Below are 26,404 nucleotides of genomic sequence, written 5' to 3'. Positions count from 1 at the left end.
ACCATCCTCTCCATGAAGAAAATGTTACAACCAATAACGAACAAAACCTGATACTATCTCAGTCCAATGTACTCGAAAGTGAAATTGTGCATTGCAGAAAGCAGCACTTTCTCATCACTTTTTGATTTAGCACTGTTCAGTTTTGCTGAGTATTCCCTGCTGGCTACTGAGTCTGCATTTCATCCAAGTTCCAGAAGAACAAGATGTATTTAGTAATTATCTAACTGTAATAACCAACTGTTAAGTCTTTCAAGAACAGACAGAATAATGAATATGTATGCGTTCCAAAACTAAAACATGCAAAGCAATACAATTTTACTAATAATTAGCTTTGCTTTGATATAAAATGTCATGCAATTGTATCAGGCGACCTGCATCAGTTAGACGCTGAAGGATTTGATTTAGTGCTTTTGATTGTTCAGGAAGCAAATTCTCTATGGAGAAAAATCTACTTTGCTTTGCCTCTGAGAATTTGGAGCTCCCATGTAATTATCACTGTGATTGTCATTCCCAGCCAGATTAGTGACAGTGGAGACTAAAGTGTCATCTCTAGGCTATGGAAGAAACTATATATTTGAATCAGCTCCTGCTACCTCCAGCAAAGTTGATCTGACAAGGCAGAAAGTCTAAAATACTGAGTACCACAATTCAGTGCATTTTTCTTTCCAAGACAAAACACTGCATTTTCAGGCAATACGATGATTTTTATTCTGAAGAAGAACTATCAGCAGCAGCTTGAAAATTTTCTGCTACTGCCTTACATTAGCTGAACAACTCATTAGGGGGACAGGAGCTTCACCATCAGCTTCACCATCAGACAGGAGCATTCCCATCAGATTTTCAGTTTATAACTGTGGTGGTTTTACTCTGCTGGGCAGCTGAGCTCCACTACAACCGCGCTCTTACTCCCCCTCCTCAAAGGGAAAGGAGGAGAAGATACAATGAAAAAGGGATCAATGGTTGAGATAAGGACAGAGATATCACTCAACAGTTATCGTCACAGGCAAAAAAGTCTCAGCATAAGGAGATTAATTTATTACCTATTACTAACAAGCTAGAGAAGTGAGAAACTTGAAGCAAACTAAGAACACTTTCCCCCCATCCACCCTCTTCCACCTCCTCTGCCTGAGAAGTGCAGGGGAACGGGGAATGGGGGCTGCGGTCAGTCCCTGACTCTTTATCTCCGCCGCTCCCTCACGGTCACTCTCTGCCCACTCCACGTGGGGTCCCTCCCACGGGATGCTGTCCTTCCCAAACTGATCCTGCGGGGGCTGCCCACAGGCAGCAGCTCTTCAAGACCTGCTCCAACACAGCTCTGTACCATGGGGTCCATCCCCCAGGAGCAAACTGCACCAGCACAGGTCCCCCACGGGTGGGCGGCAGCTCCCCCCAGACCCCCTGCTCCTGCATGGGCTCCTCTCCACAGGCTGCAGCTCCGGCCCGGGGCCTGCTCCTGCGGGGGCTCTCCATGGGCCGCAGCCTCCTCCAGACCACATCCACCTGCTCCACCGGGGGCTCCTCCACCGGCTGCAGCGTGGAGATCTGCTCCATGTGGGACCCATGGGCTGCAGGGGGACAGCCTGCTCCACCAGGGGCCTCTCCACGGGGTCCCTTTGGAGCCGGCTGGAGCTGGTTCTGATCTGACATGGGGCAGCTGCTGGACTCTTCTCATAGAGGTCACCCCTGTGGCCCCCCACTACCAAACCCTTGCCACATAAACCCAATACAATAACATGGCAAGTTACTTCATTTCACTCATTACATATCAATCTCTCATCATGAGGAACTCTATTCCTGATGCTTAGGACTCTTTACTCTCCTGCTAGGAACAGCAGAAGAAGGATCCTTACTGCCTTGAAGGATCTGTCATTTCTCTACCTTTCTGCCCAGGACACAGGACTGACAATTGTCAGTGTCTGTAACTTTCACATCACGGGCTGTTTCTCTTCCAATTGCTTATACCTAAACGCTGAGGAAACAAAGCAATTTAGGCTACTGAAGCATAGAGAACAGGCAAGTCTGGGATGTAGATGGCACAACATTTGCAACACAAAATAACACTACAAAAAGGAAAAGTTACATCAGAAGCACCACTTTTTGACTAGACACCATACCTCCTTGAGATCAGTGTGGGTCTCCCTGTGGGTCATCTGGGATCACCAGGTATATTAAACTCATTCAGGAGTTTAATTTTGGGAAACAAGCTTTCTGCCAGAGTTAGGAGGTGCAAGCAAAAGAAAGGCATGAGTTACTGCAAGCAAAATATAACATTAATTTCCTGAAGGTAGATTCCTCTGATTGTTTTATAAACAAGTACCCCTGATAGTCTGAACCCTTCACCCATATATATTTAAGACCTGTCGACACTTACAAACATGTCTTCCATCTACATCATGAGTTTCCATCTTTTTTTTTCCTCCTGTCTCTTCTTGAAGAGTAAAGGCTGCATAGGTCCCAGACGCAAGGGGGGAAAAAAGTAAACGGAAAAGAGAAAAACTGATGTCCATACTACTTATCTTCTGCATATGGGAAAAATTCACAATGCCATACCCTTTGCTTTCTGTTTTCTACATTAGCTCTGTAATGCTTTAGTCAAAGCATTCATCTGAAAATCAAATGGAAGGGAGTAGAAGGTTTTCTCTTGAATGGTGATGGCTAAATATGTGGATGCAAAGGATATCATCCACATGACTTTCCTTGGAAGCAAGGTGTTAAAATACCAGCACCTTACAGAGATGTGAAAAATAATACATTTTGCTTCCTATGCATAAATTCAATTACCTTTCTAAATTCAAAGTTGAAATACTTGATAGATTTAGATGTGAACTCATGACAATGCAGTTCAAGACAAACAGGTTCCTGAAATTTTGGTTACTATACAACAGACCAACAATCACAAGAATGATCACTCGAGCTGAAAATTATGGCATCAAACGAAGCCCCAAAAGTGGCATTTCTTCCAGAATAAAATATAACCTGTCAACATTGGATTTTGTTTCTAGAATGTGCAAATCTGCTTCGCTCACCTTCCTTTTCCATCACCCTGTATATAAATGTTATGTAGTAACATAAAAGCCGGAGTTAGAATGGCTGCAGTAAGAATTCTGCAACCTTATGCTCCTGCCAGCTGCTAGTATATCTGCAGCAAAATAAAGAGACATTACAGCCTTTAGAAAGCACCATCAAGTGGCTATTATACAGTAGTTTTACCTTTCAAGCCAGTGATGCAACATGCCAAGAAGGTACCCACCAAACATCTAATCTGCACTTTCAGTCCTAAAACTGATTTACATAAAAACTACAACTCTAAAAAGCAACATGGGCTAGACATAAGCCTTGTTCGTGACTATATCCAGTTCTAAAGCATTCCCTCTGAGCCAGCTGAGATCATGTACATCAGAGAAGATACAAACAGGCTCAATTTGAAGAGAACTCAGTTATTTCTCAAAGAGGGCTTAAGGAAAGTGGTAAAGAGTTTCCACCTGTCAGGTGAACTGCTAAGAATCCACTTGTGGTCAGTAAACACAGTTTAACAAGAGTAGTTAATGAAAGATCGACTTCCCAAGGCATAATGGATATTATTTTCAGTTATGTATACCTGGACTCCTATGGCTCAAGATTTAGGTCACCTTGTAGCTGCATATCCTTTTACACCAAGTGCATTTACTTCCCAGGCTGCGAAGCAGAATCTATGATTATATCAGCTCTGCTAAAAATTCTGAAAACTCAGGGGAGAAGAAGGGAAGCTGACTTGTTCTCTGCTTGACACTCCATGCTTTGGGCCCATAAACCCACTTCCTAATGTCTGCAGATCCGCAATGCCACCTTTAGAAACCACAACTAGAAATCAAGTTTTCAAGTAAAGGAGCAAAAGTCCTCCCATGAAATCTTTGCAGCTAAAGTCCATTAAAATGCTGAGGCAGACTCTCAATTGCCAACCGAGTTTGACAGTTCAGCAAGCAATCCAAGGTTGTATTTTACAGCTGCCCAATACTGCAATAGCAGAAAGAGGCTAGAGATGTTTAAAAAAAATGTGGCAGGTTAGATCTTTTCAACAGAGATAAACACATATTATTGCCATGGTGCAGGCAGTTCATTGTGCTAGGGAATACCTTCTGAAGAAGGGCATATAGTTGTAGTCCTCTGTCCAAACAAAGGAGAATTTAAACTGAAATGATGAGCCCCTAATCTGGGCAGAGGAAAAAACAGCTGTGAAGAGGAGGCCAAAAGGAGGAAAATACCCTTTATCTGGAGGAAAAAGAGCTACAGACTCTAGGGGTCAAAAGAGCACAAAAGCAGCCACTGCTGTCAATTCAAGGATTTATCCTAGTGGGATACTGAGATAGGAGCCTCAGGTAAGGTTTGATAATGGATACTTAGGAAAGAACTTTAAGACAGGGCAATGTGGAGCAGTATTTCCCACAGCACACCCTTCCTCAAAGGACAAACATCTGTACCTTAGGTATTTCTTGAGATAGAGACTGCATCACTGTGTTTACAGGCTTTTTCTTCCATAATTTTGTCAATTTTTTTTTTCCTAACTCCATTTATATTTCTGGTCCACACAGCATCCTGTGGCAGTGAGTTCCACAGCTGAGCTCCACGTTACATAGAGGACTCCAGTCAGGGGTCGCGCAGTGTGCTTGACTGGGGGAGCAGACTTCAACCAAACAAGCCATAGCTCTAAAATTCCCACCTACGCAACCTCTTTAGGTTCAGAGATGGACACAGCAAACAACCAACAGTTGACCAAATGTTTTAAGAGAAAGGCAGTATCTGTAAATATAATTTTACTAGACACACTTTGAAAATAGCAACTATGTACAATAATATTAAATACATTAAAAAACAACAACAACCAACCAAAAAAAAAATCTTTTATCCTAATTAATTCCTATCATTATAAAAACCAAGCCAGAACCCAGAATACCAGTATTCCTACCTTTTAATTAGCTTCATTTATCTCAGGTAAGACAAATGCTCTGTGATTCAATTTCCTCAATGAAGAGAATGGGAACATTGTATTTTCTCACTACAAAAATGTATTCCAGATTAGGTAACACACTTAGTTTTTGTAAAGCATCTATATAGACTGCTAATGGCAGGTGCTATACAAGTGCAATGAATTATTTCCTTATGTTTCTCCACTTCCTCCTCTGTGAACCCTTTTATTAGCAGATGCAGCTGGGAGCTAAATACACTGGTGACTCTGACTGACTGATGTGGTAGTGTTTATGCAAGTAAGCAGAAAGAAACACTAAATCAGAGCATAAACAAATCTTAGGCTAAATGTACAGATGAAAACCTAGCACATACTAAAAATTGTATGTTCCTGAAATTAGTATTTAGTTGGTAAAGATCCCATTTTTATTTTCTGGTTTAATTTTCAAATAATTTCAGTACTAAAGCATAACTGCAGACTGCACAGGGAGAAAATACTGAAATGGTTATTTTCCCCAAATTTAGAAACCATCTGTTTTGAAGTTCTGTTTGGCTAAGCAAATTACAGGACTCACAGACCAGCTAAGTGCTGAAACATATATAAAATACCTTTTCTCCATTGCAGGAGAGGAATGTCTTTAGCTGAGCTGTTTTGCATGGTACCTCCAATTTATCCCTTCTCAATTCACTCTAGCATCTGTGTTGCTGGTGCTAGGGTAACAATCTCATCAGGGTGCTCAACAAAGGTTAATGCTGACAATAGACTGGCAGCACTTGATGTGTAAGCAAACAGGACTACCATTTCACTTGCATCTAAAAGGTCAACAAAACAGAACCTAATTCACTTCTTTCATACAAGCCCAAGGGCAGGCACATGACAGAAAAGCCAGCAAGTTCATTGTCAGGTCTACAATGCCATAGGAAAACTAACAGATTTCAGCGCTGCAGGTGAAGTGATGTAAAAGGAACAGAGCAGGGAGCAGGGGCTGCTAATGATCAGGGGCTTTTCTTTGGCAATATCCTGCTTATTTTTTCCTCAGTGAATAGAATAGAACAATTTATGCAGAATGAAGACTTACCCTGTAATTTAATTACCACAGGTTACTTTTTGCATTGTATGATACACAAAGTGCTGATATTAAACTCAAGCTGCTGCAATAAAAATCCCTTTAATTTAATCTCACTACCAAATGTTGTTGCTGTGATTAATAATTAGCAAATGGCAGGTGACAAATCAAATAGAATTATAGCGTCATTCAGATTACATGAGCCTCTTATCCCACCCTGTTTTTCTAGCAACCTACTTGTTTGTCATCTTGTTCCCATCCACTTCCAATTATCCAAATGTACTTGTTCTGCCCAGAATGGTACTTACAATGTGGCTCTATAAACATTTGGTACAACGGCCCTCAAATACTGCACTGTTAGTGTCTTGCAGACATTACTGATCTATGGGGCAGGAGTTACAAAGGCTGGCCTTATCGCGAGGAGACAGGATGCTGGAAAGTGGAGAAGAGAGGCAGGAACTGTGAAAGAGTGATGCACGAATGAAGAGAAACAGCATCTCCTCTTGGGAGTAGTGGATCGGTGGGTCTTCCTCACCCAAAGACATCACTTGGCAGTGCTCAGCCTCTCCATGTGCACTTTCAAACTCTCTCCTATTAACCCTGCTTCCCTGCTGCACATGTGTGCAGGCTCTGAAACTCAGCTGGAAGAAGCTTGGTGCCAAGCCCTTTGATATTAATGGCAAAGTTCATTCAGGTAACAGCTCTGTGGTTATCCCAGCCTACAATATTGGCCCTGTATACTCTTTAAAATATTACAGTTTGAATTCATATTCAATACATCATCATCTTGCCAACAGGCTCCATCCTTGCTGAGGAAGAGAGTGTTTACAGCAGTATATAATGATAAACATATAAAGCCATCATCAATCATTCATCAGTTACAATTACCATTTGCATCCATTTATCTAATCACAGTCTGCAGTAACTGCTGCACTTAAGCAGTTCAAAACCACTTTAAAGATGGAAATGTTGAGGATAACTACTGCATAATTACCTTCACATTTTGTAGCACTCTGCTAACTCATATTTCTGTCCCTTTTCGGGTTTAATGTATATTAAATAAAGAGGAATTATTATTTACATACACCCCCACTCACCTACACACTCACATGTACTGACTGTGACAGTGCAGGTGAGAAATAGCAGAGTAGTCTCATAAACCCAATTTAATGCGCAACTTCAGCTGTCTCAGACACTTAGCCTCTTAGTCCGTCTCCGCTGCTACTTTAAATACACTGTATCTCACATCTAACTATAACAAAAAAACAAAACCCACCACCAGTACCAACAACAACAACAACAAAAACACACAAAAACTAACCTCCTGTCTTTTTTTTCTCCCCTTCTCCTCTGCAAGATCACCTGCCAGAAAATTATTTCCTACCTGTCCTGGATGTCAGAATTCATTCTCAGCCCTCCCTTCCCATTTCTCTTTTTCATTCCCACTAATCTGAAGATGACAAACACTGGTCCTGAAGTACTGAGAGCTTAAAGGTCAGATAACTTCCAATGTTCAAAAGCTATACCAAAGAGGACAGAAAATGCTTTGTTCTGCAGTGCCTACAATAACTTAATTTGCTATATGACAAAAACAATGGATTGTTGAAGGTGGAAGGAATTATATTTGTGTATTCTTTCACTTCTTCTGTCTTTTTCTTAAAATACGATAATATTCAACTTTCTACACCAAAATGGATGCTTGTCTGAAAAGCATTCTAAAGTTTTTGGGGGTTCAATCCAACTCTCCTTGCAACACCAAAACTGTGATTCCCACCAGCCAACCACACAAACACACAACTGCTACTTCACAGAATCATTGAATGGTTTGGGTTGGAAGGGACCTTAAAGACCATCCAGTTCCAAACCCCCTGCCATGGGTGGGGACACCTCCCACCAGACCAGGCTGCCCAAAGCCCCATCCAGCCTGGCCTTGAACACCTCCAGGCATGGGGCATCCACAAACTCTCCGGGCAACCGTGCCAGTGCCTCACCACCCCCTGAGTGAAGAATTTCCTCTTAACCTCTAATCTAAGTCCTACCCTCTTTTACATTAAAACTATTCCCCCTTGTCCTGTCATTATCTGATTGAGCAAGAAAACCACTCTCCATCTTTTTATAAGCCCCCTTTAAGTATTAAAAAGCTGCAATGAGGTCTCCCCAGAGCCCTCTCTTCTCCAGGCTGAACAGCCCCAGCTCTCTCAGCCCTTCTTTGTAGGAGAGGTGCTCCAGCCCTCTGATCAACTTCGTGGCCCTCCCCTGGAGTCACTCTAACAGCTCCACATCTTTCGTGTGCTGGGGGCCACAGAGCTGGACGCAGCACTCCAGGTGGGGCCTCACAAGGGCAGAGCAGAAGGGGACAATCACCTCCTTCCACATGCTGGTCACTGTTCTGTTGTTGCAGCAGGATGCAGTTGGCCTTCTGGGCTGCAAGCGCGCACTGCTGGCTCATGTCGAGCTTTTCATCCGCCAGAATTCCCAAGTCCTCTGCAGGGCTGCTCTCAGTGAGTTCTCCTCCCAGTCTGTGCTCATGTCTGGGATTGCCCCAACCTGGGTGCAGCACCTTGCACTTGGACTTGTTGAACCTCACTAGGCCCACTCTCTACTTAACAGCTTTCTCTACAGCATGTGATTAAGGAAAAACATCAGAGGACCTCTTTGCAGCATTCTTAGATAGTTGTCTAAACAAAACAAAACCCACAACAGTCTAAGCTTCTAAGAGAAAGTCAGTAACGTGTGCTGTTGGGCAAGCCTAGCCTACAGACACTGGAGATTACAGCAGCAACGGGTGAGCGCCCAAACCACCTCCCATTTGGCATCGTGGGGGACAGAATCGACTTCTGCAGGAGCATCAGTGGAGAGAGCAGGAACCGCAGCCCTGCACTTCAGCAAGAGTGCTCATCAGCCCTCCAGGCTCTCGAACCTCTTGACGCACAAGCTCTACATCCTCATGCTCCAATTCTGCAGACATCCACTAAACACTCTCCAGCTATGAATGTCAACTGTGCTGTGACAAAAAAAGACCCAACAAAAATAACAAACAAAAAAATCCACATTATGTATGGAGTGCAGGCTGCACAACCTATTCTGTAGATGGCACTATATGTTAAACAATGATTTTCTTCTCTTTCCACAGTACAGTTTCTGAAGAAAATAACCCAAATGAAGCCTCTAACACAATACAGAATATATATTTATTTAAAATCAGTAATCTTTTCATGGTATTACCTTTCAACTGCAACTCCACAAGTTATCTCCTAATTGCAATAAATTATCTTTATTCCTGAAGTACAGAACTCCTGGTCAGGACAAGGTGCACTGTACAGATGCAGAGTAATAGAGAGCCCCTGCCCCAAAGAGTTAACAAGACAAACAATAAGAGAAGAGACACAGCAGACTAATGAGAGCTAATGATGTGTTCCAACCCTGCTGCTGGTCCCCAGCCTGTTGTGCTACCCACTGAGTCAGCAAGTGGTGCTGTGTGCCATGGTAACTATTAACTTTTTTTTTAAAAGGCTGTCTTCATTATTAGGAACTTCTGAAGGGTTTGTTGAAAATGGCATCAGAGGAGGTATGCCACAAAACTGGCAGAGAAATTCTGGAAACACTGGTGCAAAACCAAGATTGACAAACAGCATGTGAATCATTATCCTGGCAAGTTAGAAAATGGCATAAAATGAAAAAAAAAATAATTTCATAATAGCTAGTAAAATTCTTTAGGAATTCAGCTGGGACACTAAAGTAATTCCTGTAGCGTTAAAAAGAATACAAGTTAATCTCATGATTCACTGACAACAATGTTTCCCTGAGGTATATGAGATGTAAAATTAATTGCCAGCAGGAGAGGTCCCAAAAATCTGTCTTAAACATTTCAGGTCTGTTGTAGAACTATACTAACATAAGCATGTAGGGTAACAAAAACCTGCATGATAGAACAAGTGGCACATGCAGTTTCTGAAGAACCAAACTGCCTTCCTCGTGTATGCTGCAAATGAACAATACAAATCTCTACATATGCTCCTAACAAAAAGCTGTCTTTCAGAGTACTGCCAGTGTTGATCTGCAGTTATCAAAAAACTGGTTGCAGGCTGTTGGAATGTTACAAGGTAAACACATCAACTCTTTGTGTTTTAACATAAAAAGGAATGATATTGAATTATTCTTCTACAACTAAGATTGTGTTGATGTTAATATTTCATTCCAGTTCATGACATGATGAAAATTTTCCCTGCTCTCTAGTGAGTTTGTATAAACAGTCAATCTGGACTGAATTTTGATCTGGATTGAAAATCTTGCTCTACGTATGGCAGACAAAGCCACAAGAGTATGGTACGTTTTTAGCATTGTAAAAAAAGCAAACACACAAATTCACATCCACTGTGGTTGATTCACGTAGTCCTGAGTGTCTTGTTCTCTTACAACTCTGCAGACGTACCATATTCTGGTGCTTTTAGCAATTCCAATGAAAAATTTACGACTGTTTAAAAAAAACCTGGTACGTATCCGGAACCCTTTTCTTCCAGAATTCTCTCATGAAAGATTTACTAGCTGCATGGATCTGACAGCTGTATTGGTAGGAAACCACATCTGTTGAACTACAGGTAAAGGAGCCACATGCAAGAAATATTTGAAAGTCATTTGTCTTTCCGTGTCTCCATACTTTGCCCAGACAGCAAAATCGGGAGGAATTCATGTAAATTACTACAGCCAATCAGTAATACGTAAAAAATATGCAGAGCTAGAAAAGAAAGTTTTATAACATTAGAGAGTGAGAAGAGATATTCAAATGGGAACCAGCACTGACAGCTAACCCTGGAGACTGAGATTAAAGTTGCTATCACCTTATTTTACATATAGAAAAGCCACTTCAGGCATTTTTGAAGGTTATATCTCCCGCTGCAGAGTTTGACTTGTAGTAAGTACTTCTGCCCATGTTTAGCTTTACACACTGAATAATCCCCTTTTATTTCATGGAACCAGTCACATGTGTGAAAATACATGGAAGGCTATGTCTCCTGATAAGTCAGGGGGTTCAGTTATCCTAGTTTAGTGAAGGAAAGGACAGAGGTACTTCCAGATTACCATACTATTATTAAAGACTGTGTGTATTTTTTCCATTAATTCCACAAGCTCGGTATTAAGCTCTAATGATTTCATAAAACATGAATTCTTCAATATACATTGGATATAAAGACTACGGGAAGATAAGGTGAGCATGTAAGGGTTTTATAATAATTATTTGAGGGATAAAATTTGAAGAGATACTTGTTTGTATCAAAGCTATTCATAAATTGCAGAGGTCAACTGAAGATCATCTTATTCACAGAATGGCTTGGGTTGGAAGGGACCTTAAAGATCATCCAGTTCCAAACCCTGCCATGGGCAGGGACACCTCCCACCAGACCAGGTTGCCCAAAGCCCCATCCAGCCTGGCCTTGAACACCTCCAGGGATGGGGCATCCGCAGCTTCTCTGGGCAGCCTGTGCCAGGGCCTCACCACCCTCTGAGTAAAGAATTTATTCCAAATACCTAATCTAAACCTACCCTCTTTTACTTTAAAACCATTCCCACTTGTTCTGTCACTACATTCCTTGATAACGGGTCCCTCCCCAGATTTCCTGTAGGCCCCCTTTAAGTACTGGAAGGCCACTGTAAGGCCTCCCTGGAGCCTTCACTTCTCCAGGCAAAACAAACTCAACTCTCTCAGTCCTTCTTCATCAGAGAGGTGCTCCAGCCCTCTGAGCATCCTTGTGGCCCACCTCTGGACCTGCTCCAACAGGCCTATGTTTTCCTTATGCTGCTGACCCCAGAGTGAAACACTTTACTCCAGGGGTTAAAGGTTAAAACGTCTTAAATCACACAATGGATTGCCTCCATGCCAGACATGCTTGATGCACCTTACATGTGTGTTAGACAACATTTTTTAATTTAAAACTTTTCTGTTTGTTACAGAACAAAATAATGTAATACATAGGAAGAAAGCATGTTTTTTTGTGTGTTTGTGTTTGTGTGTGGGGGGGAGGAGGAGAGAGGTTTGGCTAAATTTCTTGGAATGAAATCTAAAATTTGACATGCAAAACTGACCATGCTTCAACTGCAACTGACTAGATTGAAATGACTATCTTCAATAGTAAACCCTGTAATTATTATTATTATTAAGTGATGACTGGAAATATAAAACCTGATAAAAAAACTAAATGTTAAATTTTAAGCTACCATTGTCCGATTTCAAAATACACTAAGGAAATAACCTGAAGAATACTGATTCATTAATGACACAATTTTTAATTCTACATTATTTTCAGTACTTAATCCAGATTCATGACATCAAAGCTTTCTGTAATTATGTTCTTAAGCTCTATCTATGCTTTATACAATGGAAAAAAAACCCTCCAATATTTCTCTTTATAACCATTTCCCTCCCCCCCCTCTGTTTCTATAAGCAAAACAAACCATATCGTTCTTTCCAACTCCTTTGCTTTAAATCAAGAAGCAAGCTCCTGATGAGTGTTCACACAGCTGATTAGAAAATTATCTTACAAACAGCATCATTAAGTGGCATGCCAATCAGCAGTGATACAGTGGTATTGCTGGCGCCTGTGTAAATTATAGAGTAATGCCTTATGCTTGGGAAACCTAAACGTACAATTCTGAGATTTCTTATTGGCAATTAGATTATAAACGCTGTGTTCTAATGCTTAACAGCATGAGAATATATTCATCACATACTGTATTTGTAGAATACAGAAAGGAAACAAAAATCCTAATTGGAGCAGACTTTATGAAGAAGCTGTTATGAAGGAACCTCCAACACTGAAAGCTTATAAAAGACAAAGCTTTTTTTGACAGGAACCTGTCAGAGAAAAATCTATAAGGACTATAGGATCTCTTGAACTCTATTCCACCCCCAATTACTTGGATTTACTATTTGTTTTACAACATGTACCACCACCAACATAAAATATATTAAAAATATTTGGACTTGTTTGAAAGGTGTCAGTGGTTTTATCAATAATTTATTAAATACAAGAGAAAGCTTCAAAATATAAAAAACACAGCAAACACAGCTACCACATACTGACCTAGACTTGTGTTGATACGAGGTGACATGCTACACGCTTACCTGTTAATAGTTCATGGACTCACATGCACACACAAGATGATTCTTAAGAAATGTCAAGATTGCAAAGTCATAGACTTGGGACTTATGGGATGCCAGAATTAAGGTTTGCCTGTGAAATTTTAATTCAGGTTCTTCAGCATTCATCCTTTAATTACGCACTCACATTAACCAAGTGGGCCAGACTCTTTCAGTAAACAGTGTTTGCTGAACTGACACATTTCAAGCCCTGATTCATTATAGGGCTTTATGCCTTATTTACTGCATAGATTTAAACTGCATTGAATGTGCGCATATTAAAATGCTCACAGACGTCTCTGTGGTGCTCAGTACAACAGAACTGATAATGCCATTGCACCTGCTCAAATGCTCCAGAGCAAAGGCACAAATTAATGACAACAGTGGGTGTCTTGGAGATGAAGCCACGGGTTTCATTTCTGAGTATCCTGTGCTTTGCAGGACCAAGGCAGAGCCCTCAGAAATGTCAGGGTGCTGAGCACCCCACTCAAGTACTGTGAGAAACAAATGTCTGAGATGCATGTTGATAATGCACTTGCTTGGAGTAAAATTATAGACAACTCTTGAATTGGTAGCCCTAAGAACGCCAAGTGAGAGAAAGTCCTTCTTGTTGTTCCTTCTTGTTTTTAAGTCAAATGACTAATGCCATCTCTCGTAACTGGATCAATACCCAGCAAATCTTGTGGACAGGCATGTATCACCTGAGCTGACCAGTCTACTGACAGCAGAAGTAGGTTGTTATCCCTGGACAGCTGTGGAAAAAGAGGGATTACTACAGCAGAGAAATAACATGACTGAGAAATGCTGTCCTCAATTCAGGGTTTCAAAAGCGAGTATGTCAACTGTCTACTTAAAACACCTGTTTTTATTTTCTCAGTCTCTGTGTTCATATCTTCCCATATTTTGATGTTATCTGTCCTTCCTTCTCTCCAAAACATGTCTCTACTCCCAGATGCGATCTCCCAGCATCCTGGTTTTCCCTCTCTGTTTCTCTTTTCTCGTTCCCTTCCTGCTGTTGCCCTGACTCCCCCATGTATATGCACAGCCCAAAAGATGCTGTAGCAAGACATGTATATATCTATTAGAAATTTGTATTTTCCGACTCACCTGGAAAAACAGATTTGCTTAGTGGTCTGTAATTGGTATGTACATCTAAAATTAATAGTTCCAGAACACACTGATTACAGTTAGTTATTACTGGCTGATTAATTACACATCGGGATGCCATAAACAACTCACAGCCAAAACATAACTTTTTTGAAGTATTCAACAGTCAGTGATGGCATCCACCAGACTTCCATCCTCTCCAGAACTTCACACCACAGCAAGGAAAAATCTACCCCTTCTTCTTTTCCACAAACATCTAGTGACAAAAACTGGTAGAGAAAAAGGCCCCTCAGAAACAGCGTGTGATGTATTTGTGAAAGGTGCAGCGAATGAAGAATTGAGGTATAGTAGAGGGAATGGAACTGCTTGTCATTAAGATACAGGAACAGATCACTGCTGAGGATTTCCCCCCCGTGTCATGTTTTTAGGGAGAAGAGATAAATCACATACACTCGTATCTACTAAATTAGAAAGCAAGAGTCAGTTCTGCTAACTACATGAACAACCCCCCAAAAATCCAAGTATCACGTTTGTTTGTTAACTGAGCCACCACAAACAAATACATCCAATTTTTTAAAAAATACTTCTAAAACTCTAGGAGATGCCAGACATGATTGATTTCTCCTCCTACTGGTCCTTGCCCTTTTACGGTTCTGCAGAGAACATTGGGAACTGGCAATAACTCACCACACGCCTCAGAGAGCTTTTTTGTGTTTGGAAATCTCTCGGCAGTGTGACATTTACATTCATTATGGCTGATTCTGGGCATTTAAATATGAAAACAATTAAAGCATATTTGCAAGGGATATGACAAATGAGCATTTGCACTCTGGCCAATTTTTCACTGACTTTCATTCAAATACACCATGATGTTTCATCTTTGCCTCTGCAATTGTCCAAATGAGATGATTTCCCAATATCCATATGGGCAGGTTGACTGATGAGAATGCCTTTAGAATTAAATGCCTTTAGTATAAACTCAAAGGTCTCTTTCTTGGACCAATTCTGCTTCTGCAACTACTGATGAGATTTCAGAGCCACCACTGAAACCCATAGAATTACCGTGCATTCACATCAATCTAAATGGTAGCTCCCTGCAGAGCTCTCTCTTCCCCAGAAAGGTGCTCAGTGTTTACAGTTCCTACCCTTTAGCAGCAGCAGGTTGTTTCTGATTTTCATGTGACTTTAGTATCCTTACTAATCAGCTGCAACTGAAGAGATGAGGCCTATCCGTACCAAAATTGGTCTGAGTCAGTGCACCTCTTGTTTCATATCTCCAGATCACATTTCCATTAGAAGAAGGGACTGAAGTAAAACGGGGGATGCAAGGGAAAAAAAAAGTGTTTTGCTCCTTTGACAATCTTCTCACCTCTATTATTAATGATGAAATTAAATTGTGCAGTTGCAGTGTGCCGTGGCAACATAGCTAGAGATAAATAAGTGCCTAGAGTTTACTTCAGGATGGTCTTAGGCTGTGGAGAGCCATCTGCTTTGTACACAGCTATGAAGGAGAACTCTTTTTTTTTTTTTTTTTTAATATATATTCCATTCCCTTCCTGGCAATTACTGCCTGGCACTGTTCTATGGAAGGATCACATATACACTTCCATGTCCTTTTAAAGAAGGCTGGGCTAACCTTAGTGCTGGTTTCTGTTCAGATCCAGAGTACACATGAATCTTTCTGTAAGTGGAGTCCTACATCAGTAATGTCTCCAAACAGTGTGATCTGGAAGAGCACGCAGGTTTATCATGTTAAAACTGCTTTTCCAAACTGAATGCCAGGACCCTGCTACAGAAGAGCCGTAACCAAATCTCCCTTGCACTAACTCCAAACATTTGTTGAAATCTATGGAAATGGACTGAAAGCGTGACAGGAAGAACCTCAGGAGATCCTCACCTCAAGTCCCTTCACAAAGTTTGACCGAGGTTTTGAGCTGCTGTCCAGGAAAAAAATGCAACTACAGCTTTAGGGGCTAAGCCCAACTGAGCTGTGTTCATCACTCCTTTAACGTATGCCAAATGATCTTTTGGGTTCAAAATCATTTCATGCAATGCTAAGCAATGCCCTCACTGTTGCCTTTGCTGACTTGCAGTAACCCAGTAGGATGCCAGGCTGCCACCATCAGAACATCTGCTTTGTTGGAAAAGTATTTCAGCAGGCCTTGCCTTGTAATAAATGATGTGACCCTGGAAGGCAAACAGCAGCACTCCTGCAGGCAAATAGCTTGCAAAAGGTCAAAAACGCCCAAAGCTTTGGGAGCAGCAGCATCACTTCTGTCACTCTGCACTACCCAGGGTCTTAGCGCTGCAATGAATAGGGAAAAGATAAATTATCAAAGCTCTGCAGACAGATCCCAGTTGATGGACTGGGAAGTCTTCTATCAGTGAAGAATGAGAAGAGAGGGAAGGACAGGAAAGCAGAGGGGAACAGTGGACAATTCAGCTGTGAAGCTTTTTCACTTTGCCACTGAAAATGGACCTCTTCCTGCAAGTGCTGCTTAGTTTGCCTCACTTAGAATGAACTGGGGCAGCAAAGTGTGCCATATACACTATTTCAGTTATGAAACAGGTTAGAGTGCTTACAGAAACAGCTTTGCTAGATGCATAGATGTTCGTCTTAATTTATTGCATTTTCCAGAATCGTCCCTCACCCTCCGACTTTTTTTTTTTTTCCTTAGGGAGTTACTTCTTTTCTTTCATCTTTTAGTCTCTGCCTTTCTCCTAAAACATAAAAACCCACTGCTTTTGCAACCTGTTTGTCCCATCTGCAATGCCCAATGTCAACACAACCCCAATGTAGTGACAAAACAGTGCAAACATTTCACTTCTACTAACAATGTAAACAGCATCAAAAGGATTTTGAATCCTGTTTTTCTACCTGTGAAGTTAGTTGTCAGTGGATGCTCTGCTGCTACAGTTAGAGGAAGAAGGTCTTGCTCCTGTTGTTATTGCTATTGCCATTTGAAGTGAAATGACTGGCATTCTTTTGAATGGCAGCATTTTACAGCAATTTAACTTCCTGCCTGAAGAAGCCAATTTGCATGAAAATTATCTGGAAAGCGCAATCATATACACACACATATATCCATATGGTGATATTTTCAGTACAGGCATGACATACAGCATATCAAAGGCCAGAGGGATGAAGAGTAAATTAGCTGGTGAGATTATTTTCTACAGTAATTTACTAGAAAAGGAACCATTTCCGAGAAAAGTCTACCATTACCCTCCAACCTCTTCTATGGTGAACACTGAAGCTGATTTCTGCCTTCATTCTCATTCAAGTTCCATGAAAGCACCACTAAGGACCTAAATAAGCATGCTGGGTAATTCTGGCATTATTGGATTTTTCTTTATTTATTTATTAGGCATGGGAGCTGTTATCAGCAAGCAGCCAGGTGAGTCAAACCAGACAAAGCATTAACTGATTCCTTTGCTGTAAATCAGATTCTAATAGGGAAGAGATCTGTATCCCTTTGGGAGTGGAAAGAATATGTTTATAATGTGTTCTGAATGTGTGCTGCACAATAGCAAGTATGGATAAAAATATTTTCTCTAATCAATTTTCCACTTTATTCTCCAAGTTCTTTCACCCATAAGATGAGAACTAAAATGAATGTTCTGTTTTTGCCAACTAAGACATGCATGCATAAAAGCATGCATACATGTTGCATCCTCACACAGAAACACAAAAATACTGAATTCTGCACTATTAAAAGTATAATCAAGACATCAAGTGCATTTGTTTCTGAGCTGGCAGAATAATTTACAGATCTCAGGTTTATCTAATTCAGCCATTAAAGTGAGAGCCTTGGTATCCTACTTGCAACCCCAATACAGCTTCTGTCTTAGGCATTTATCCTTGTCTTTTTCTATTCAGACACTATGAAGTCTCATGACAGCACCTGTAGATTAGACACAGATAACGTTTGACTACCCCTTGAAGGTTTTACACATTTTAATTAGCAGAGTAATCCAGATATGCTCACAGAGAAATCTTTGTTAAACATTAAAAACCTTGATGCAAAGCCAGCTCTTTCTTTCACTGCAGTGTTATTTGAATTTTGAGTTGCTGGAAATTATTGCTTGCAAAAATGAGGGCTTCCCTCACACCTAACCTATCAATTTTTGACTGTTCAGACAGAACCAAAATTCTGAAAATAGTTTACAACCAAGGAACTTAAAAATATTTTGAGGACTCAAAAATTAGTTAAAAAAAAAACAACAACAAACAAACCTAACTTGTTAGATCACGTTCTATTAATTCCATGACAAAATGGGGAAAAAGGGTTATCATATCATATTTGGATTGAAAATTTCTCCCATGATTTACACACCAAAATATGAATTTATAACCAAATCACTTTATTCACTGAGGTTTATGAAAGTATGTCATAAAAATGCCATTAATAAGCAAACAGGGAAAACACTGCTGCTCCCAGACGTCAGCATTAGTGCAGATATCCAGGTCAGACTTCAATGTCTTCTCATTCCCTTTTCTTGCCAGATGAGCCTTCACTTCTCTCCATTGCAAATTACAGGAGGACTAACAATTTTATAAGTAATAGCAGAAGGCAGCACAAAAGCCAGGAACACAATGAAAGCTAATATCAAACTTACATTATCTGAATATAAGGCTTATTTACTAAGAAAAAAATTTTGAGTCACAATTAATGACATGTTCTATTTGAAATATTGGTTTCCCTTTTGAGGATGCAACTACACTTCTATTTGTTTCATCAATATCTGAACAGTAACTTGATTCAAAATTTGTATTTGGATGAGTAAAGTTTAGCTCCAGTCACCTGGAAACAAGATCAATTTCAGGTTGTAATGGCTTTGGTGTCTCAGATAAATTAAATATCTTCAAGGAATACCAGATTATTTTTGGTTTTATTTATCTGTGATGATAATGCAGAGAAATAATTTCTTCATTTACAACCTGTGAGAAATATGAATACTGAGTCTGAAAGTATAGCCTGTAACAGGATGCAGTGTACACATCACTAAGGAAAACGTAGTAAATGTCTGAGGTTTCCTCTAAGTGATGGAGAACAACAATGACTGGGAGAAGAAGGGATGGTGGTGTCATGTTAGCACAAAAGAACAGTCACTTAAATACTTTTTTTTTGTCTTCCAGAAAAAAGGAAGACCGAATTAAGTATAATAAAAATCCCAGCAGGTCTGTATCTAGCTATGCCTCTTAGGAAACCAAGGAAGTCTAATACAGCATAATTAGAATGCTAAACATTGAAGAAACTGACTTCTCAAGCCAATCCTAGATATGAACTGTTACTACTTTTTACCACTGCACCTCGTTCCCCTCAAACTGGTACAGGTAGACTAGTAAACCCTTTCTTCTTAAGGACGTGTGAAAAACTTCGTTTGAAAGAACAAAAATCTCTATTTTTTTGGTATAGGGTGACATTTAGTTTCAACAGACAAAGGCAAATCGTGATGTCAGGAGTAACAAAGCCATGTAATTTGTGATAGCAGACAGACCACCTTTAAAATTACCGTCTTTCTAATCAGCACCTTGTAAAACTGATTAAATTTATGACATTAAACTCCAAAAAAAATCTGATGTATCTAAAAAATAACCTGTTTTATAACTATTCAATTAAAACCACAAGAAAGGACTGTAGCCTCACAGAGTCCACCAGATTTTGATCCACAGCCTTTTACAAAGTGATAAAAGCTTCAAAGATGTTCTCTTCATTAATATAAGGCTGGTTTGAGCTTCTTTCACCTCACTCTGCGGGGCAGACAATTCACTGAGAAATGGGTAGTCCGTCAGTGCAACTGGGCATAAAATTCATTGCACAACAGGAGAGGAGCAGATGAAGATTCAGTAACTTACTTGTCAACTATACTTATCAGTACAAATGAAAATATTTGACTTTTTCAACTTAAGAGAACTGTCCCTTACACCATACATTTAGCTCTCACAATCCAGTTTAAGAGAATAAAAACATCACTAGCCAGACAGCTCTCCATCCTTCCATCTGGCAAGTCTCTCATATCATGAAATTAATGCCATATTTGTATCTTTCATCATACTACTTAATTTCACATACTCAAATCCTCCGTGGAACAAGACACTCCCCAGACTAACACACAGGCTGCTGGCCAGCACAGTGGGTAAACCTCAGATTAATCATCTGCCAACAGGGGCAATGCTCAGCAAACTGTGACAACCATGTGCCCTTTCTACACTTTCTGCATGGAATAATAGCTCTAAAGTCTGGCCATGCACAGCAGACCGCAAGATCAGAGCCTGAAAATTACTGCTTTGCTTCCCTTAAGTTCTTACGAATCCCTATCTTAACAAAAATAAATAAAAAAATAAATAAATAAAAATCCCATTATTTTCTTCAGTAAATACAGCCTGAATGACTCAGTGTGGGAAGAGAGAGCAGGTGGATGATTATATCTTTTTTTCTGTTTGTCAAGAAACTTCCTTTCTCTACAGATAGATGTCCCAGTTCCAGACCAAACACGCTTTTCCCACTTTAGAATGAGAAAAAGAACCATAGAATCACAGAATGGGTTGGGTTGGAAGGGACCTTAAAGATCACCTTGTTCCAAGCCCCCTGCCATGGGCAGGGACACCTCCCACCAGACCAGGCTGCCCAAGGCCCCATCCAGCCTGGCCTTGAACACCTCCAGGGATGGGGAATCCGCAGCTTCTCTGGGCAACCTGTGCCAGGGCCTCACCACCCTCACAGTGAAGAATTTATTCCAAGTATCTAATCTAAACATACCCTCTTTTACTTTAAAACCATTCCCCCTTTTTCTGTCGCTATAGTCCCTGACAAAGAGTCCCTCTCCAGCCTTCCTGTAGCCCCCTTTAGGAACTGGCAGGCCGCTCTAAGGCCTCCCTGGGGCCTTCTCTTCTCCAGGCTGAGCAACCCCAACTCCCTCAGCCTGTCTTCATAGAAGAAGTGTTCCAGCCCTCAGATCAGCCTCATGGCCCTCCTCTGGACTCACTCCACAAAAGAAAAAGATGTAATTATTCAGAGCTGACAAAAAGACAATATACATAAAGCATTTCAGGGGAAGTGACATGGCTTTAATAATCAGTATCATATTATTATTTGTCTGTTTTAACTTCAGGGCTTTTAACTAGGAGTTAGGCACTTGCAGCTTCCCCTCCCTGGAGAGCAATGTATCAAGATGGTAATGTATCATGACCCCAACAAATGCTCTATTAAAACAGCACAATGACTCTCAAATGGAAAACACATTTCTGCCTGCGAAATCTCAGTTTTAAATATAACTCACTTTTTTTTTTTTTTAAAGTTCATTTCTAGAAACAAATGGCCTGTTAGGGATCCACTGCCATGCTCTGCCTTGCAAACACCCAAAGCCCTTCGGCACCGGCGAGGCTGGCATAAAGGCTGGGTTGGCCAGCGGTGCGGAGGCATGCAGCTGTGACGACAAGCCCACCACCTGTGAGGCACCCGACTTACTGAGGTTCCACCTGAGGCCGGTGGTGGTGACGCTGTCGCAGGGGTTCCCGATGGGGATGAGGCCGCACCAGGCGCCTTCCAGTCCCGTGTCCACTTGCAGCTCGTGCTTGCCCTGCAACACAGAAGGGCCTGAGGTCAGTGCAGAGTAACATGCTTACACAGAGTAATAACAGCCAAGTGAAGTTAAGACACATTTTTTTGTGTACACCTAAGGGAAATTCAACTTGTACCCATCATTACGGCACATATGAGAAGTGGCAGCTATGAATGACAACAGGTTTGTGGCCAAGCTTTTACAAAGTACTCAAAGACCCCAGGTGAACATCTGCCAGATATCAGCATATAAACAGTCCCAGTGAAGAGCAGATAGTGGAAATCTTCCACAGAATGGAGAGAAAATGCTAAATTTCAGAGTCCTGGCACAGTTTTTATTTTAAGAAACTAATTTGTTTATTGTGACTAGCTACAACAGCAAACGAAAAAAAGTGACGAGATCAGTGGAAAATTCATACTCTGGTCTTTTCTGCATAGGTAATTCATTCTTTCAAACAAACGTGAGCTTCATCTGGAGGAAGGTTAAGATTCTATAGAAATGTGGGTTTCTTTGGGGTTTTATTCTCTTGTGGATCCACAGGCAAGTTAAATCCTTGAGCATGTCTTTTGTACACAAATTCTTCACCACTACAAATAAAATCAGATCTGCCTATTTTTCAATCTACCAAAATAAAAAAAAACCTCTGAACTCCAATGCATTATTCAGTGAGTATGTTACTAAGCAAGAAACCAAGGTCTTATAACAAAAGAAGAAAGAAACAGTTGAAGGATAAATCTCATAAACATCCAAAACAGCAAAAATACTTTCTCACAGATTTTAATTTGGGGAATGTACTTAAACTTTTTTATTTGTGTCCTGTCTGTCCTCTCATAGTCTCCTTCCAAATGCCTCTGCAAATTTAAAGTCACTAGTTAGAAAGTCAAGACTGGAGGCAAAGTATCTTATTACTGAGATGCTGATATCTGAGGTGTTTGACAGATTCTCCTGTTAATGCCAAATGCATTATGAAGAAACAACTTCAATACATGTCATGCTCTCAGTTAACAAATGAACCTTGGAAAAGCTGTCAATTAGGGAGTATTGGATTGCATAGCTTACGCCTGTTTGATTGTTTGCAGGGCAACATGAAAACCAATCCAATATCATCTATCTTCTCAGGGTGTCCAGCTTCATGTGGTGATGAGCCATGTATTCCTATAGTGGTTGTGAATGCTTGCCTGCCAAATTCAGAGGTGTAACAAATTCAGGCTTGATAACCTTTTAGCTGTGCAATATGCCATGCTACTTCTTTCCTGCTGTATGGAGAGAGGAGGAAAAGGAGAGGAGAAGTACGAGTGCAAGCTCTCTCATGAGGCAATCACAGATATTGTCTATAACGATGCTGCCAATGAAGGAGAGAACAAAGGAGTGGGATTGTCTGTTCTTGCTGAATGTACATATTGCTGTTGCTCAGGGTTATTTGAGGAGAAAATTCACTGCATTCATCTATTAAAAAGAGAGGTAAAAGTAATTGGCCCAACAGAGAACCTAATCAAGCTCCGTATTACTCAAAACTGTGCCTACCTATTATTAACTTTGCATTTTTCATTTTCTGACATTTTGGCCCAGCTTACTGAATTGAATCCGTATCTGTAAGAAATTTATGTAGAAATCTGTCTTTCTGTTCTCAAGAAATAAATCTTTAAAACAAAAGATGCCATTATCAGAGGCTTGCCAATATCCAGGATTGGATTAAGAGTCTTTCAATATTTGATACTTCCCTAAAATGCTATTTCACACTTCCTCATGATTATGTGAGAATCTTGACTTCCTTCCCTAATAAGGTCAGTTTCTAGCCCTCAACAATAATAGTAATTTCAAACTAGGAGCCTAAAGGGCTAAATCCAAGCCAGCAGGTAGGCAGGAAATAAAATATTAAAATTCAGATTATTTTTGTAAAAAAACTCTCAGCTGTTAAGCCAAACTCATGGCTTGGGGATTGGTTTACTGTTATTACACAAGACAGAATTTAAGACTTTTATTTATTTAAAATAAATCAGCAAAGGACCTTATTATTATTGGGGACAGTGGGGACAGAAACCATAAATGATCATTGGAAAAAACCAGACAAACAAAACAAATGAACATCTAATTTTTGCCAAAAAAGATTAACAGCTAATGCATTTGTCCAGTAAGGCTCTAAAGTCAAAGCACTGCAAGTCTGCCACATGGCAGGGGAAATTAGGTGCCCAAGCTTATCTTGGAGTTTGCAAATACAGATCTTTCAACCACAGAAGATGGAACTGTTATTTGCAGGAGAAAAGGAGGTTCAGAACTTGTAATTTGAAAATACAAGTATTAATTTGTTCTATTTAAATCTCTGTGTTTAAAGGAACAATTATATACTGGCACTTAAAATATAAAACTGTGTTCAGTTTCTGCAAAACTCAAAGTTCCAAAATTAGGATTAAAAAAGAAAACCAAAGTCTGACTAAATAAATCCCTTGCCCTCCTCAAGTGTTTTGTCTCTGCAGGAGGTAACTGAAATATTTTCACGTTTTAACTTAAGAATCAAATATTACCATGTTTGAATGTTACTGGTGATAAAATAATGGCAAATAATACAGCTGCATTGATTTTTATCTTATTAAGTCAGTTTTGAAAAACATTGATCAATCGTCATTATTGATTTTTTTTCTTCATTTTGTCTGTCATGCTAGGAAATAAAATCAATTTCTAAGTTCAGCAATAAGAAGAAAATGTCAGAAGATATTTTTAAGAATACTTCATCCATATAGGTTAAACCTTCTGTTTTGATCCCGATGTCTTCTGTTATAAGAAAGCATTTAAATATTAGTGGTTAAACACTCCCTCACTCCAACATTTGTTGCTGAGGAAGGACTTAACACCATAGTAGTTCTCTGTCACATCTCATAAGTCAAATGAATAGAAGCCTGATTGCAAAGAACTCATATACCTAACACTACCATATCTGAGACTGTAACACACTAAAATCCTTAGTCAAAAGCTTGCAAGCTCAAAAGCATGTGAACAACATCAAGACAAATGCTGACAGATGCTATGTGTGCTCAGGTAGCCTGCTGGCACTTCATGAAAGTATAAAGAAATGACTTATCCAAGTGCTTTCCAGACCAAACATATTGCAATAAATGTATACTATAAAATAGATACCAAGTAAGAAAACACAATGAAAGAGAGAGATAATGGGAGCTGATCTCCAGTAGTGCATTCTGAAGGGATCTAAAGGGGAAAAACCTGGAACCTGGCAGGTTAGAGCTGGACACAGAAGAGAGGCATCAGACCAGTTAACAAGATGCTGAGGAGGAATAAGGAGTCAACATTAAATTAAAAAAAGGGGGGGGGGGAAGAAAAAAGAAAACGAAGGGAAGGAAGGAAGGAAGGAAGGAAGGAAGGAAGGAAGGAAGGAAGAAAGGAAGGAAGGAAGGAAGGAAGGAAAAGAAAGAAAAAAAAGAAAGAAAGAAAGAGAGAAAGAGAAAGAAAGAAAGAAAGAAAGAAAGAAAGAAAAAGAAAAAGAAAGAGAGAAAGAGAAAGAGAGAAAGAGAAAGAGAAAGAAAGAGAGAGAGAGAGAGAAAGAAAGAGAGAAAGAGAGAAAAAGAGAAAGAGAGAGAAAGAAAGAAAGAAAGAAAAAAGAAAAAAGAAAGAAAAAGAAAGAAAGAAAGAAAAAGAAAACAAGATATTAATAAACAGATCTTGGAAACTGCTGCAGGACTAGGAGAGGTGAAGTGCAATGGGGAAGGAAAAGGAACCAGTCACACAATTAGAGGACAAACCAACCTTACTCCAATTTTCAGGCTGCCCTGGTAGTTTGTCCAGTAGAAATAAGTCTACTGAATAACTCAACTCATAAAAGTCATAAGTGGTGTATTTTCACCTGTGTCTACTGTGACATCTGGGGCAATGGAGAAACAGGATTTCTTGAGATCTGACCAACAGCTCTAAGATACCTCTTCCACTAGCTAGATCTTGTTTTCCATAATCTTTCAATAAAATGTCTTTTTATACCAGCTTTCTTTCAATGATTACTCTATAGATGGCAGCACATGCTTGAAAACAACAACAACAGCAAAAACCTAAATACAGATGTCATAGTGTTACCTAGGGAAAAGGCAAAAACCACAATCTGTTTTAGTATATAAACATCTGGGTGCAGAAAAAGTTACCGGATAAAATAATCAAATGGGTGGAAATTAACACTGTCACCAAGGACTGCAGCATATTGGAGGAGGAAAGAAACAAGGATGAAACCAAGCTGAGAACATTTATGTTAAAAATCAAATATCATGATTGGCAATAAAAGAAAAATAAAGTTTCAGAAATATTTCTCCTACTCATTAGTTGTGCAGGTGCTTGACTTAACAATAATAAAAGTTTTTAGGCTGAGATTCTGGGCATGATAAATACAGCTAAGTTTCCCAAAAGGATGTATTTAAGAGCTATTTTATTGTAACCCTAACACAATGCCAAGTTACTATTACGTGCATGCTACTCCCAGCACATTATCTGAGCCAACAAAACTTTTTGCTACTGTTGAAATAGAAGTATCCTCAGCTCCAGTGAAAACTCAGAAGTCTAAAAGCTCTTGTGTATCATATCAACGGCTGCTTAA

The 26,404-nt window shown here is 40.0% G+C and overlaps 1 protein-coding gene across 19 annotated transcripts in view; it reads right to left on the bottom strand.

Annotated features, from left to right (window-relative positions):
* TPK1 (thiamin pyrophosphokinase 1) overlaps positions 1–26,404 on the bottom strand; it is a 322,063-nt gene that overhangs the window by 43,097 nt on the left and 252,562 nt on the right. For all 19 annotated transcript variants that reach the window (XM_035552546.2, XM_050709121.1, XM_035552547.2 and 16 more), the window contains one exon: positions 21,723–21,834. In XM_035552546.2, the coding sequence (XP_035408439.1) occupies positions 21,723–21,834 (112 nt within the window). The remainder of the gene's footprint in view (positions 1–21,722; positions 21,835–26,404) is intronic.

This window comes from Cygnus atratus, chromosome 2, assembly GCF_013377495.2.
Source record: "Cygnus atratus isolate AKBS03 ecotype Queensland, Australia chromosome 2, CAtr_DNAZoo_HiC_assembly, whole genome shotgun sequence".
Classification (NCBI taxonomy): domain Eukaryota; kingdom Metazoa; phylum Chordata; class Aves; order Anseriformes; family Anatidae; genus Cygnus; species Cygnus atratus.
The sequence above is the reverse complement of the archived record's forward strand: the minus strand, read 5'-3'. Positions and strand labels throughout refer to the sequence as shown.